Raw genomic sequence first — 16,012 nt, 5'->3', positions numbered from 1 at the left:
GCCTTGTTTTTGTTAATGATATACTCCTCAAAATGTATGTTTGCTTAATTTATTGCCTGGTTGCATCTCCTTTGCGCAAGTTTGTGCTTCATTTTGTTCTCCTCCTTTGGGCAAGACTTCCATTTTTCGAAGGAAGCCTTCTTGTCTCTAATAGCTTCCTTGGCACTGCTCATTAATCATTCTGGTGGCCATTTGAACTTAGTGCTTCCTTTCCTAACCTATGGTTAACTCTTTATATCTGAGCTTCTTTATTGTGATTTTGAGTAACCTCCAAGCATTTTGAAGGGGTTGAACCCTCTTGATTCCCCCTTTCAACATCCTTTTTACCTCTTCCTTCATTTTAGAGAAGTTTTCTCTTTTGGTCAAATGTGACTGTGTTGGATTTCCTTGGAGGTTTTCCACTTAAATATATATGAAATCTGATAGCACTGTGGTCACTATTTCAATTGGTTCGAAACACTCACATTTCATACTAGGTCCTTGGTCCATTTAGAATTAAATTCAGGGCCTCCTCCCCACTGTTTGGTTCTATGTTCTTATGTTATCATTTGTAAGCAATCAGTGTGCTGGGAGATTTTTTATGTCGGCTCACTTTTTAATGAGAAGTTCCTCCAATCATTCTGAGGTGGTGTTACCCTGTTAGGACTGTACCATATGTCCTTTCTGAATATTTAAACTGGGTTACCTCCCATGGTTTTCAGTGAATGGCAAGTAAGTGGCATAATAATGTAGTTGCTTAGTTCAAGTGCTCAGGTATAGCTTAAGAACTATCATTTCTTACATCAAGCAGTCGTCTTTGCCATATAGTTCAATAGCTGATCTATTTATTATTACCTGTCATGCCTAGATACTTGTAAATGCAAATGGTGTTGCATCTGTAGGATCCCCTTGGAATGAAGGAGACTGTGGGTACTTTGCTGACTTGCTATTAGATCCTTTGTGTTGAGACATTTTGGCAGTAAAGAACATACAACCCTATTGCTCATGTTATGACTGATTAGTGGACATAAAAGTAAACTAATTATGTGGATTTAAATGTGCCAATTCATTTAAAGAATATATATTTGATCCTCTTAGTGTAAAACAAAAAATATATGTTCCAATCTAATGTACTATTTTGGTTTAAGCCTCCAGATTTCAGAACCATTTAGCCCTATGCAGAGGATGAAGGGCCAGTAGAAATGAGTAGGCCTAGCACACACACCCCTCAATGCTAGCAGGAGCAGGGAGGGATGATCCCTGCATTTCCCTGGGATATGGCCCTACACCTTTTTCGTGGTTTTTCCACGGTCCCGGGACGATCCCGAGACCATGGGACGTGTGGGCAGCCATCCCGGTGTAGTCCCATCCCCTCGCAAGTAAATGTGAGGAGCAGGGCACAGGGCACATAGCTCTTCAAGCACTCCATGCTCATCAGGGGTGGGAGGGAGTGGGGTCGGGCCTTTTTTTAAAAAAAAACCACTTACCTTTGTGCTGGAGTGCTGGTGCGCTCCAGCTCCTGTTTCTTAAAAAAAAATGGCAGGCGTGACATTTAATCTAACGGGACGTCGCGTGCTGCATGTAGACGAGGGGGATGACCTCATGATCATCATATGGCGAGATCACCCCCCTCCACCCTCTTCATCTAGCCATGCTGCTAGATTCCGATTAAAAATGAGGGAAAACTTCCTGACAGTAAGATCTGTACAACAGTGGAGTCTACCTATGGAGGTTGTGGGTTCTCCATCTCTAGAGGTTTTAAGAAGAGTCTGGACAGACACCTCTCATGGATGGTTTAATTGGGTTTCCTGCGCATTGCAGAGGGTTGGACTAGATGATCCTTGTGGTCCCTTCCAACTCCACAATTCTATGATTCTATGAGGAGTCTCTTTTAAGAAATGAAGACTCCAAATATCCTTATGTATGTATAGGTTTATGTCTAAGATGTGAGTATTTCTTTAATAACAATACATCGTTTTCTGTGTGGATGGTCCTTTGCCGTCTGTAGCAAGTAGCGAGCGTCCTGTTCGTAGCAGTGGGGCCAAGTGTGCTCTGTATGCAGGAAGACTTGTTAAGAAAGGGTGTATTGCTAGCTAAATCAGTGTTTCCATTTTGCAGGACCCTCTGTATATGCTTTAAAAGATTTCATCCAAAGATTCAAAAAGAAGCTTTCCTTATTTAAAATTCTCTATCTTACTACATGGAAAGGGGATACGTTTTCTGATCTGTGAATGACTATGCAGTTATTTTTCTGTTACACATTTTGGGATTCCTTCATCTCTGTTTTGTCCTTCTGTGTCCAAAGAAAATAAGCCCATATTAATATCATGGAGTCTTCAAGCTAACTCTAATGGCATATAGATAGATTAATGCTCTCCACTGAGTTGTGGGAGTATTGTGAATGCATTACTAAGCTGCCCCATAGGTGGTGCTGACCAGTAGTCGTAAAATACCATGTTCCATTGAGTGTCTTGGTGCTGCAACATTGCCTGTTGGGATAGAGAATATACATTATTGAAGCAGAATTGTTCAAGTTAGTAAAAAACTGATGGAAGCCAGCATTACCACAGAATTGAAACTGCAAAGGCCAGGAAACTATTACTTCACCAGTTTATTTTTATAACAATTTACCACAATTTGTAAGTTTCTTCATATTGGGAATGGAAATAACTTACTAAAAAAATCAAAGGTGGAAGAAAACAAACCTGAAAGATTCTTTCTTCAGGCTCATTGCTTTGAGTACATAGCTCTTAAAAGTCTTCGTTTGAATATCTGTGGACTCAACCATGTTTGTGGTACTGAATTATGGCTGCATAACAAAGCAATAGACCATGGGTTATGCTAGAGTTGTTTAACCCTCACATAACCCACATTTCCCAGATTCAGACAACACAACAAGCCCCATCTGGGCTTGAATATTCAAAAGCCGTCCAGCACATGCTATAACCCACTGTGGTTTAAAGAAGCCACGGTAGGCTGTTTTGATCATACAAACCAGGTCATTATTTATGTAGCCAGATCAGCCTGGATGGAGCAAAAATGTATCCCAAATATTTGCATACCTAATCACTTTTTTTCTTCCATATCCTCTTATAGGGTCCTATTACCTGCTAAACGCTGGGTATAAAATTAACAATCCATTATGTGCATTAAGTTTTTTATTAAACAGTTACAGATCAAGATCATGTTTAATTAAAATTAACTTGCTTATGAAAGCCAAATGCACTAATGATTCACAATGACCTTTTATTACCTGCAGTCCCTTGTTTTGGCTGGATGATTGACAGCTTGCTGTTTGGCTACCGTGTTGTATTTCAGCTGACAAGACTTTTCATTTTAACTCAATTTGCCTGCCTATCACAAGCTGGTGGCAGGCCAGGCTCAAGTCGCCCAGCTCTGCCTCAGCAGCTTGCTCTATTTCTCATTAGTACGCATTTATTCAGTGGAAATTGGAAGACAAATGCTTGAAGGCATGTGAACTAAGTATAGCAAATTAGGTTTAAAGACTGAATATTTATAAGTATATTGAAACGGCTTCGACTTTTAAAAAAAGATCTGGGGTGAATTGAAAGCGGGGTGTATATGAGAAAAGAGGTGTGGGAGGATTCTAAAAATAACAATACTATGGCAAGTCTGCTCTCTCTCTCTCTCTCTCTCTCTCTCTCTCTCTCTCTTTTGCTCCTCTCTGTGTGCATAGAAAATATGTCAACTTTTCTGACAACCCCTCTTTATGTGTTGAAGTTTCAGCCACCTCGTGTGTGTAGGAAGGAGGAAAAAATGAGGGTCATGTTCATTTGCTGCTTGGTTATCCCTTGGTATGCTTTAAATTGCCTTGTTTGTTCGGCACTAGCACAGAAACAGATGTTGCTCTACCGTGCTGGATAATTTACTGTACCTCATGGCGCAGAATGGAAGGGCCTCCCAAGCTACCCAGCTGGTCTGACAGGAACACTGGCTTGTGCCTACTGAACTATGACAACAGCAAGTGTGGATGGCAGTTTTATCATCCAGTTGTCATTCTCCTCAGCATAAAATTCCGGCATCCGTAGTGGGAGTGTTGGGAAGGGGGGAGGGGGTGGGGAGGGAAATGAGTGTCTTTTTTGTTTGTTTGTTTTAATGGTAGACTGCCACAGACCCGCACGTGCCCCATCCTCCTTTGCTGATCGTAACGTGACTCATTACTTTTGTCATCTAAGGATTATCAGCATGATCGCTCAGAGCGAGAGCCTAGCTCGCTCCTGCCCCCACAGAACTGGTACTGGAAGGTAAAACAGATTTGTCATTTATGACCTGACCACTAAGCCACACTTTGAGCTCCATTATTGTGATTAACTCCTGCATAAGATATGCTTGCCCAATTGTCATTTGCGATACCACAGTGGGCAACAGACTGCCACGCTGCCTGGGAAAATGTCAGCCAATCCGATGTGACTGTGTGGCTTGTGCGGTTCAGTGTAAACCTGCTATCTCAGCAGCCGCAGTGCTTCCCCGACCATTTTGCTTGCTGTTGTTGCATTTCCTTCACTCTCCGCCCGCCCCCACCCAACACACACACACACACACATCCATTTGGTTCCTTCAGTGTACGGTGGCATTGCATATGTCAGCTACCATTTCCACAAGGCAGACTAAAATGGTGCGTTATCAGCTTCATTTTGCCTGGGCTGGAGACAGCCTCCAAGAGTGGATTCTGGACCTTTCCTTTGTACCGCGTAAAGTTTTTTGTTGCCAGAATGCTGCCAGTTGAAATCTATCGTGTCAGGTGCCTTGTGGCTATCCACAGTAGAGGCCATGTTCTGGAACCAGAGTTCTTTTCTGGCTCCGTCACCAACAAGCCGATTTGACTCTCCCTGATTATAGTAACGAAGGCAGTCCAAAAGAATATGCACAGCCTCACTGTACGTCACATTGAATCACGGCCCTGGCCACACAGAGCTGACCGCGGCCTCATCTCTTTAGACAAATGCACGCTTAAGGAAAGAACTCCTGCGAGAAAGCATCCAAGGCCACTTTATTTGCTATGCGCGCTGCAGCAGATTTAATTTTTAGTGAAAGAACGTTTGTTATTATCTTGTTCAGATGTTTCTGTGCCGGGGTTGCAACTAGCTCTAGTAAGCTAACCTTTGGGTTTGATGGGAGGGCGGTGGGAGAGTCAAGAAACCTCATAGCCCGCTTGGAGAGGGTCTATATATTCCAAAAACCGCCTTTTGTGGGAAGAGTGCTCTGGTTTTGGGTATTTTATTTCTTTTTTTCTTTTCTAGGCTAAATTTTTACACTGACGACTCAAAGGAGTCGTGCCGCCTGTTACGGCGCCCAGCCATGCTGGTGGAAAAATAGTCAGTTTTGATTACAAAGTGAGAGATGCAGCCCCAGACAGGAGCTACATGCTGGTATGCATGCTATCAGAATGATTTATGCAAATTATGCATATTATTCCCAAAGGAATTCCTCCTCAAACTGCCAGGATAAATTGCCGGAAATTAGCCATAAAATCTGTCGTGCTAGGAGCAAGAGGTGAAGGCCACTGGGAGAGCAGGGACATTTGCCTTCTAGAGCCTTCCAAGTTATGGTGAGCTTTTGGAAAAGGTTTGGGATTTGTGTCAAAATACGACGCAGTGTATGGGTTTCCCCCCATTAACTCATCAAAGCGACACAGGTAATTTGAATTTGCTGATGGGATGATATTGCGAAGGCTGGCTTCATTCTCAATACCTTTACCTGGCAATTGACTGCACAGTTATTTGAGTAGGTGGCTTTGCAATGTACAGATGAAGGCTAGCATGGGTCTCTTGAAAAGCAGGCTGGACCAAGCTTGTGATGATCCCAGCGACCTATGTAAAATGCATAAAAGCATTCATCTTATTTGATTGTGCCAATTTTTTTTTTAGCATGATGCCTAAATAATGGTTTTTCCACCCAAAATACAGCACTGCCTAGAGCTTAACAAAATTCATTGATCTATCAGTAAGAATTATATTTAAAAGTTGAGAATATCAGAGCATCTTCTAGCCCTCAGAGAAAGTTTATTGCAGCTTTTGAGCTCTTTCCCCACCCCCCACCCCACTCCAGATTCTTTTGTTAGCTCTGGTAAACCTGTAGCCCTCTGGCAGCTGTAGCAGCTTATAACTTCTAGTCACCTTTGATATTTTCAGTGCTTTAGGGCTCTTATTTTTTCCCCTTCTTCCCCCTCTTCTCTTTATTTAAATTCAGAAAGTGCTGTAAACGAGAGTTTCCGATTTTGCTCGTCTTCCATGATCATCCGCATTGCCAAGGAAGATTTTATGCTCAAGCTGGAAGGGAATCAGGAAGTCAGTTTGCGAAAGGGAGATTGGATGGCAATTTATCCTCCGATTCTGCACATGGACCCCGAGGTCTACGAAGATCCTAAGGTAAACACGTAGCTGGTATTACACATACTACTTCAGGCACATTTCAGCAACCAGTCGCTTTGTAATGTATAGATCTTTTTATTTTTTTTAAAAAGGGTGAGGGGTGGGGGACTGCTGTTCCTTCTTGTGGAACAAATCTTCTGACTTTCAGATCATGTCAAGGTGCCTGCAGGTCTATGAATTCATTGCCTAAAGAGAGAAATATGGTGATGAGGCTGACTGCTACCTCCTTTGAGAAGAACTGACAATTGTGCATTGACTACCATAAACTTGAGGCGAAATGTGGGCTTTGTTTGGAAGTGGATCATTGGATGCCCAAAGAAGGCTGAATAATAGAAAGTGGCTTAAAGAGCAAATAATGTGGGTCATTTAGCTAAGTGCCCCCAAAGCATCATTGACTCTCTAAAGCCCCTCTAATAGCGGTGTCTTCTTGAGCCTTATGCTTTTTCACCTCCCTTTATAGGGATTGGCCCTTTCGTGGTCAATTAGTATGGCGTCGCGAACTCGAGATTGTAAAGCTGTTGCTTGGCAGTGAAGCTTTGAGGGTAATTGTGTCATCGCCTTGTATTTCTCCCACCCCCACCCCCTTCTGAAGCAAAAGTTAATGAATATCAAAGGCTGGAAATTAATCCAGTCTAGCTCAGCCTTAATACAGCTCCAGAAGTTCATCACCTGCATGCAAATTGCATAGACCGGTTCCTTAGATTTTAGTGATATATTTTGTTGCTGGTTCATGGCGGTGGGGGGAGAAACCCCCAAGGAAGAAACATTTTTATGAAAGCAAGCCATAAAGCAACTGACTTGGCTTTGCATACGTACATATATACCTTTGTGTGCATTTTCTTGATAAAGCAGACATCCTCCGTTTTGGATCACTTTGAACTGCAAGCAGTTCCAAAACATCATGGGCATACCGGGTTAGAGCTAAAAATTTATTCCCTGGGTGGAATTTCACTGGGAATGCTTCCATTGGCAGAAAGTGGGCTGGGGCCAGACAATATTTGCTGATTCTCTCTCCTCCTAGATCCCTCAAGGCCGCCTCCCTCTCTGATCCAGAGGATCCCACAACTTTCAGGAGCAGATTTTAGTGTGGGGGGGATTGGTAAAGATCCTCTCTTCTCCATTCAGCCAGTGGGAATGCTTCGCAGGATCAAAAGCATCCTACAGACGGAAGGAACACTTCTGTCCATGGCAGGCTTATGCTGGATCTAACTCTCTGTAGTAGGAATAGCATTATATTTGTATTTTTAGAAAATGATACCACGGATAAGGCAACTCTGCTTCCCACGTTTGGCTGCACTCGGGATCACTTAATACATTGCTATACTGCCACATATCCGCAGAGTTCTAGGCAGTTTACAAAGCTGACAGCATCAAAATACAATGACAGCATAATTATAAAGCCTACAAGCAACAACAACAAAAAAGAAGAAAAAAAGAAGGCAAATAAAAACACAATTTAAAGCTGGTTTTTAAAAAGTCAGGATGTTTAAAATGCTTCACTGATTTTTTTTTTTAAAAAAAGCCTAATGCCTTCAAGATAACAAAGTTGGCACCAGGCAAAAGTTCGTAGGGCGGCCATTCCTCCCTTGGGGCCCCCACAGCCAAAAAAACAAACAAAAAACCCCCACCACCTCTCCCTCTCTTTGAGGGCTACCTCACAGCTGACAGAGGTGGTAACTCAACTAGGGCATCGGGCTGACGATCTTAATGTACAGGCAGTCTAGTATGGGCCAAGATGTTCCCTCAAGCAGAGTTAGATGTTACAAACCTGCACTGGGTCCCCACTACAACCATGTGGTGCTGTGCTGATGACAGTTTTCTTGCTAGCTGTAGTGTAGCCTTCCCCAACCTAGTGCCTTCCAAATGTTTTGGACTACAACTCCCAGCATGGCCCAGATGAGTTGTAGTCCAACACATCTGGAGGGCCCCAGGTTGGGGAAGGCTACTGTAGATACATATACTGAGGAGATGTAATGGTCTGCAGTTGGCTGATGTCATGATCCCCATCCCATCCAGAATGCCTTTAAATAGCCATGAGACTCATCACTGCAACTTCTGTTCCATTCTTACCATGCTATGTCGGTCTACATCTGGGGGCTTGCATACTGCTACTTCGCCTCCTTGTACAATGTTATTTATAGGACTTTGTTGTTGTTGATGTTACCATTTATATGCCACCTTATCTAAAAAGCCATCAAGGCAGTGTACAACAATTGAAAACAATTAAACCTTAAAGCAATAAAAACAAGAATGTTAATAACAGTAACATCATTAAAACTACATATTTTTCAAGGCTAAATGGAAAAATATGCACCCTCATATCCTTTTTAAGGGCCAAGTGAGTGGCAGACAATCATAGTTCTTGAAGGAGCACATTTTTTAGTTGGGGGTGGGGGGGCAACACAAAAAAACCCATCCAGTTCATGGATAATTGTGCCTTCAAAAGTGTCTCTCCTGAAGATCTTAATATCTGGGCAGGTTCAAAGTGAGACAGGTGGTTCCTTAGAGAGCCAGGTCCTCAGCCATTTAGGGCTTTAAAGGTTATAAAAGTATAGGAGGAAACATAGACACAGCTGAGGGATAAGTCAGAATCTGTAAAATACCATTTTAGGGTGACCAGGCCATCATACGTGATCTGGTAGAGATGGCCAAGTTCAAAAATTTGGCCACCTGCACTGTGATTAGCTTGTTGGTACCTTGAAGAAGAGTGATTACAAGAGATTCTGTAGAGCAGCCTCAGAAGAACTAAAAGACAGGGTAAAGAAGATTCTTTCTTGCACCTTGGTAGTAGCTACATTGAAAAAGGACATGTGAAATCGACTCCACCTCAGCAGTGTTGCAAGGGCAACATCTGTCATTCAATGGAATTTTGAGGTATCTTCCAACAAGTAAATTAGAGGGGAGGACATTGAGAGCTTCGTCTATTGGGCGGTATAAAAATGTAATAAATAAATAAACCTTCCTAAAGAGAATGCCCTTCTGTATTTAGGAATATTAAGCCACCCCAGATAGGACATTCAACCTTACATGGTAGGCCTAAAAGACCCTGTGCTAGAGGGGAACATGGTCCCCTCGCAGCTCCCTGGAGCAGCTGGTAATCTATGTCCCATAACTTCTGTTTAACAATTGGTTTCACATTTCCTAATTCCAAGAATAACAAAAATGATGGTGACAGACCTACAGAAGTAACTTTCTGAACCACAGCCTTTGTCCACAGACATTTGAAGGAGTCTAGCATCATTTAAGGGTCAAAGCCAACACCTGGAATAGAGCCGAGAAAGCAATTGGCAAGCAGTGCAGGTCTTTCAGGCCAGGTGTAACATGGTCCCAATACCTTGCACCCGTTAGCAGCCTAGCATTTGGCACCAATTGAAGCTTCTGGACATTCTTCAGGGGTAGCCCTACAGAGAGCACATTGTAACATTCTGAACATGACTAATATGCTGCCTTTCAACATGAATGCCTCAAGGCCATTTACAACAATCAATAAATACAATATTGTAAGCAATCTCAAACCGACAACAAAACCACAAGGATGAAAACAGAACCAGCAAATAAAAATAGCAGCTAGAAATCATTGAAAGGATCTTAAATGCCATTGATAGCAGGCACCTGAAAAACAAGGGATGGTGCCAGGTGAACATGTCTAGAGAGCAAGTTTCACCATTTGGACAGCACCCTCTCTCCTCTAGCCACCTGCCTAGCCTCCGAAAGCAGGAATAGACAGAGGAAGGATGTCAAAAATTATCTCAATCTCCACGTGAGGAAAGGGACTCCTTGAGATAACCTGGCCCCAAGCTGTTCATTTTATTTATTTCATTTGTCTAGTTCAGCATGTAGGGAGGTGAAACTGAGGCAGGGAGGGAGGGGTAGTTGAGGGGTTAAAGGGACTAAGAAAGCAGCAGCAAAGACAGAGTACAAAAAAGATCCTTTAACAGCACGCACATTGCTAAGGGGCAGTGTGTAGCTTTCCTCCCCTTTCCCTGCAGGAGTTACAAAAGCAGTTTTTTAAAAAGTCAGACGTGCTCAATTTTCTTTTTCTTCATGTCTTTTGGGCTAAAGAGCTAGATTAGTTCCTATGTGTGTGTTATAGTGTGCATGTGTTGTGTGCATGAATATAAGCCCAACAACAGCAAGAAGCTGGAAGACAAATTGCATTTTTAAAGCAATAGCAGAATTGTAGTTGTTGCTGAGGGAATCAAGACTTCTTTGCGTGAACATTAGTACCTCACTGAAGAGGTACTAACCTGTTAGTTTGGGCAAAACTCACAAGGTTATCCCATCCCTAATCCTTTTTAATATTGGAGTCTTTTCTGGTTTGTTAAAATCATGTCTCTAACTTAAAATGAACTCAATTGGCATGTGCAGGAGGGATGCACTCGGTGTTTTGGATTTTCCTAGCTATTTCAAAATCCTACAGAAAGGGTTTTAAGGTTCCCAATACACAATTTTAAACAACAATTTGTGTATGGGGTTGCAGGGAGGGGTACATAGCTGTTGGAATTGTTTTCATTACTTGTCTGATGTTCCATTGTTTAATGTAAGACAAATTCTAATTAGTGACATAAAGCAGGGTCAATCCTGTCAGTTTCATTAGAAGGATGGATGCTTATTTGGGGAGAAAGAATGAAGTCAGGCCACCCATAGTTATAGCTGATAACACCATTTTGCGCATTTTTCCCATAGGGGCTTAGCTGAGCTCCCCCTTGACTGATCTGCCCCTAATTGCGCACATAGATAGCTATAGTAATTTACTAGCAATAACAAATAAAGTTTTTTATGGGATGTCATAGGGGAAAAGGATTAGCTACCCCCACCCTCATATAGGGTCTCATGGACAGAAGTTAGCATTGCCCTTTAAGATATAGGTCTATGGGGAGTTCGTCTAGTGAATAGGCTATAGTACAATTTTTCTGAGTGTGATTTTAAAAAAAAGTATTTTGAAGGTAACTGCTAATTAACTTCTTTCTGTTTCTTAGATCTATTTTGGCCTCTTTGTAACCACTATATTCTTTTTCATATTCTTTCAGAAATACAAATTTGACCGCTACACAGAAAATGGCAAGAAGAAAACAACCTTCTACAAGCAGGGAAAGAAGCTGAAACACTTTCTGCTGCCTTTTGGCTCTGGAAACAGTATGTGTCCCGGCAGGTTCTTTGCAATGAATGAAATTCGGCTTTTTTTGGTTTTAGTGTTGGCTTATTTCGATGTAGAAATAATAGAAGACAAACAAGTCGGACAGGACAACAATAGGATAGGCCTCGGCATCATCTTGCCAGATTCTGACATTAGTTTTCGTTACAAGCTAAGGTCTTAATACAGTCATTCAGTTGTTGGCATTACAAAACTCCTACTCAGATTAGTTCTGTCTCTTTTTATTAAATGTGGTACGGCTTTCATATCTATCTGGTGTCTTTACATTTATGGATTAAATTTGCCACATTTTGATTGTGGCTAACTATTTGGAATTGTATCGTGGGAATTGTCTTTTGCAAAGAAGGGCCATGATCCCTAGAAGTGGTGTACAGAGGCATAGTGTCACTGAAACTGGAGATAATATATCACTACGATGCCAAGGCCTATGACTGGTAGCCATTGACAGATTTATCCTTGATGAATTTATCTTTTAAAGTCATCAAATTGATGACCATCACTACATCTTGTGGTAGGAAATTTCATTATTCAACTTTGCACTATGTGAAGACATCCTTCCTTTTATCTGTCCTGATGGGATGATCCTAGGTTCTAGTATTATGAGAATAGAAGAAAAATGTCTCCCTCTCCATTTTCTCCACACCATGCAAAATTTTGGGCATGATAATGTCTTCCATTACTCACCTCTTTTTCTAAGCTACACAGGCCAAGGTAGACCTTTCCTCATAGGGCAGCTGTTCCAGACCCTCATTTTAGTTGAACTCCCCCCCACTTTTCCAACTCCATAATATTATTTTTAGGTGCAGTAACCGGAACTGTACGTAGTATTCCAAGCATGGTCGCACCACAGATTTATGCAAGGGCAATCGGATATTGGCAGTTTTCATTTTTATTCCTTTCCTGAGAAACTGACTGAGAAGCATTCCTGCAAATTTTCAGAAGGATAGGTAGAGTCATTTATGTAGAAGGGCAGTTCTTCTATTTTGGGGATGGAGGTTGATTCCCTCCCGCTTCCCTTCCCCAGTGGTTTTTTGGGCAACTTATATGAAAACGGCGCAGCTTGTAGAGGTGTCCTTAAGCAAGAAACCTGCCAAGTTTCAGAAGGACAGGTTCAGAGGCTAAGAAGTTACAATGGTTTTTTTTTAATCAATTGTAAACTTTTTCATAGTGAAACATGGTGGCATTGGAAGAATGGCCATTTCCTCGTCCCATCCTTGCCCTCCCCTGAATCACAGTGATTGGAGTCCCTGGTAAAACATGCCCCAGGATGACAGAATGAGCCTGTCAGGCATTCAACCACATTCCCTCCCTTCTCTCTGCAGCGTTTAGAGTAATGGAGCCAAAAGATGCTATTTGGATATATAATCTATGTAGATGGGTATTCTATCTGAAACCCAAATCAGTAATGAGACTCATGAGTCGGAAGGAAGTCATTGCAATATTAAATATAAACATTCTTGCATACATGCGAGCAGTAAAAGGTTTCCTACTACAGTTGAGATAAATTTTCCTTTGGCATCCCTTTAACATTGAGTGTGAAAAATGAATGCAGGTATTTGCTTTAAACATGAGCCCTGTTTTGATTCACACTGTGCTTTTGGGATCTCAGATTTTAAATTTCATGTGTTGCGATATGAAATGATATGATGTCATGGCACTTTCTCAAATATTAAGGCAAAGCATCCATCAGATTAATCGCTGGTCTGCAGCTGAAGTGTCTCTGGGAACCAATAGCAGAGTAATAGTAGACATGCAAATGAAATCTATGGAAGAGAACAATTGGTGGCTCCATGCCCATCTGCCATTCAATCTCTCGCAGCACATAGACACATACTGAGAAGTGCTAGACTGAGCCCCATCCATGAAACAGAAGAGACGCATTGGATCACAAAATAGATTTTTGCTGAAATGATTATGACAGAGTCATCTAGCTTTTTTGGGGGGGGGTGTTGTTTCTGTTACCACTTTACCAGCTCATGAACTACTAAGTTTGTAGAAGTTCTCACAACAAGTCTGAGGCTGGGATAGGGCTTCTGTTTTCTGAAGAATTCCACCATGGCAAGGCAGGTCACGACAAGATTCTATCCTCTCACTTCGGGAAATGACAGGTAAAAGGAAGGATTTTTTATGATGGGAGGAACTGGGGGGGGTCACCTGTGCTACTTCCTGCCACGTGTATCATCTTAAGGATACAGGAACCCATTTCAGGCAATCTTAGAAGGCAATGAACCTAAATGAAGGAGATGCATGGTAAGTCACATGCTTTTGAGCGGGCTCAAAAATCAAGCACTCCAGTGAATACAGAACAATTATTTACAGTTAGCACAGATGCTAACAAACTTGCAAATGATTGTCCTTCATGAACTATGAGTAATTTACGATTCAAAAACTTTTCATAGCTTTATACAAGATGAACAGTACATACTTCTTACCCAAATGAGGGTACATTGGATTGCAACCCAAAAGTCTTCATTGCATAAAATTAAACAGATCCTGATGTGTAATAAGGTGCTTTACTTTCTGTTTCATAGGCATTAGTTGGCCCCACCAGCGTTTAATTCTGGTTGGATCATGCTCTAGCGTTTTGGGTGACATGCTTAGCAGGATAGTTTATAGGCTGCCATAGGTTGTATCAAATCTTTGACAATCTATAACTGTAAGTTGTTTGTCAATACTCATAAATTAAATAAAGCGAAATACTGACATGCTATTTTCCAATTTGCTAATGTTGTGCTAATTAAGGATCTAATGTGGTGGAAACTTTTGCCTCATTATTAACTATTCTAACATTAATAAACTATGTTGCAAATTGATTTTGTTTTTCATCATTGGTATCATGACAAAATGGTATGGTAACATTTCAAAGTAAATTGAAAACATTGTTTTACAAATCTAACATATTGTGTACATTTTATATTTCAGAACTGCTTACTAGATATTAATGCATCAGAATAATAATTATACTCAATATTATGGACAGATATGAGAAATATGGCCAGTTTCTGGGTTATGCATTTATGTGTGTATTTCTTTAGTATTAGCATTTATATGCTGCCTTATCTGCTAAAAATCCATCAAGGTGGCATTTTTAGTGTACTCTGCCATGACTGAGAAAAGGAATCCAGGTCAGAGCTACCCAGATAGAAGTATCCAGTGGCTCCCATTGAATTCTGAGACAGAAAAGAAAGTAGATGGAAAAGGCAATACTGTTGATGGACAGACAGAAACGGCCCTGTGCCACTGAGATCACCAGGGGCAAGTTTGATTCTCCACCACAATAACAGCATTCCTAACTACATTCTTTTACTTTTACCTATAAGTGTATAATGACTTTGGTCACACAGATGAATGACCTATTCAAGGAGAAAGATGAGAAGAGACTGGCCCCATTGATTCTTCTAGACCTCTCAGCAGCTTTCAATACCATCAAACGTGATATCCTTCTGGATAGGCTGTCCAAAGTGGGAAATGGAAGTGCTGTATTGCTGTCGTTCCATTTCTACCTGGAAGGCCAATTCCAAAAGGTGGTTCTGTGGGACTACTGCTTGACTCCTTGGCATTTGTGCTATGGGATCCTGCAGGATTCTGTCCCTCACATTATTTAACATCTACATAAAGTTACTAAATGGGGTCATCTAAACGTTTGGGATGAAACATCATCTATATGCAGATGACACCCAACTCTTTTCCTCCTTTTTGTCAAATTCAGGTGAAGGTGGTAGTGCTGAAAGTCAGTGTCAATTGTGGAACGTTCTCCTCACAGAGGTTCAACTGGCACCTGCCTTATTGTCCTTTTAACACCAAGCAAAGATAGGTTTTTTAAAAAAATTCCCAAGCTGTTTAACTGCAATTTTAAACGTGCTGATTGTTTTATGCTGCTTTTCTGATTTTCTGGCATTTAGATTTACATAGATATAAGGGGGTGCTGTGGATTCAGCTGAGTCGTGAAACGAATTGGGCTGATTTGGACAGATTTGGGAGAGATCCAAATCAAAGCCGACTCCTCCAAAGTGGGCCAAATCTAAACACTCCAGAAGATTCAGATTTGGAGGGACACAGAAACACAGACAAGAGTGTCTCCAAAGACTGATGCATTTCTCCCCTAGCTCTATTTGTTCCCAAATAAGGAGAACACCAGGGTGGCATGAGCAGGGAGGGGGAGGAGGAAGTACAGCTCGGTGAGTGGCAGCTCAGTTAATGGTTTTACCGGGGTTCTCCATGCCCAGTGCTTTGGGGAAAGGATGTTGAAACAATTTATCAAAGGACTGATACATTAAAAAAAGAAAAGAAAAAAAGGCGGAGCCTCAAGTCCTTCTGCCATTACATGCTCCACATTCATTATCTACCTTTGTACTATTGCACTTTCTGTACTTTTGGTACCAATTCAGCTGGGGGGTGGGGTGGGGTGGAACCTTAACCTTTTTTATCATACCTCCCTAGCCTCCATACCTATCCTTCTGGGGGAGAAAAATCAGATTCCTTGCCT

The 16,012-nt window shown here is 41.6% G+C and overlaps 1 protein-coding gene across 1 annotated transcript in view; it reads left to right on the top strand.

Annotated features, from left to right (window-relative positions):
* Positions 1-12,667, top strand: part of LOC134401654 (cytochrome P450 7B1) — a 113,596-nt gene extending 100,929 nt beyond the window's left edge. Inside the window, exons 5-6 of the mRNA XM_063130784.1 lie at positions 6,190-6,368; positions 11,402-12,667. Of these exons, the coding sequence (XP_062986854.1) occupies positions 6,190-6,368; positions 11,402-11,689 (467 nt within the window). The 3' untranslated portion in view covers positions 11,690-12,667. The remainder of the gene's footprint in view (positions 1-6,189; positions 6,369-11,401) is intronic.
* The last annotated feature ends 3,345 nt before the right edge of the window (positions 12,668-16,012 follow it).

This window comes from Elgaria multicarinata, chromosome 7, assembly GCF_023053635.1.
Source record: "Elgaria multicarinata webbii isolate HBS135686 ecotype San Diego chromosome 7, rElgMul1.1.pri, whole genome shotgun sequence".
NCBI classification, from domain to species: Eukaryota; Metazoa; Chordata; class Lepidosauria; order Squamata; family Anguidae; genus Elgaria; species Elgaria multicarinata.
The sequence above is the reverse complement of the archived record's forward strand: the minus strand, read 5'-3'. Positions and strand labels throughout refer to the sequence as shown.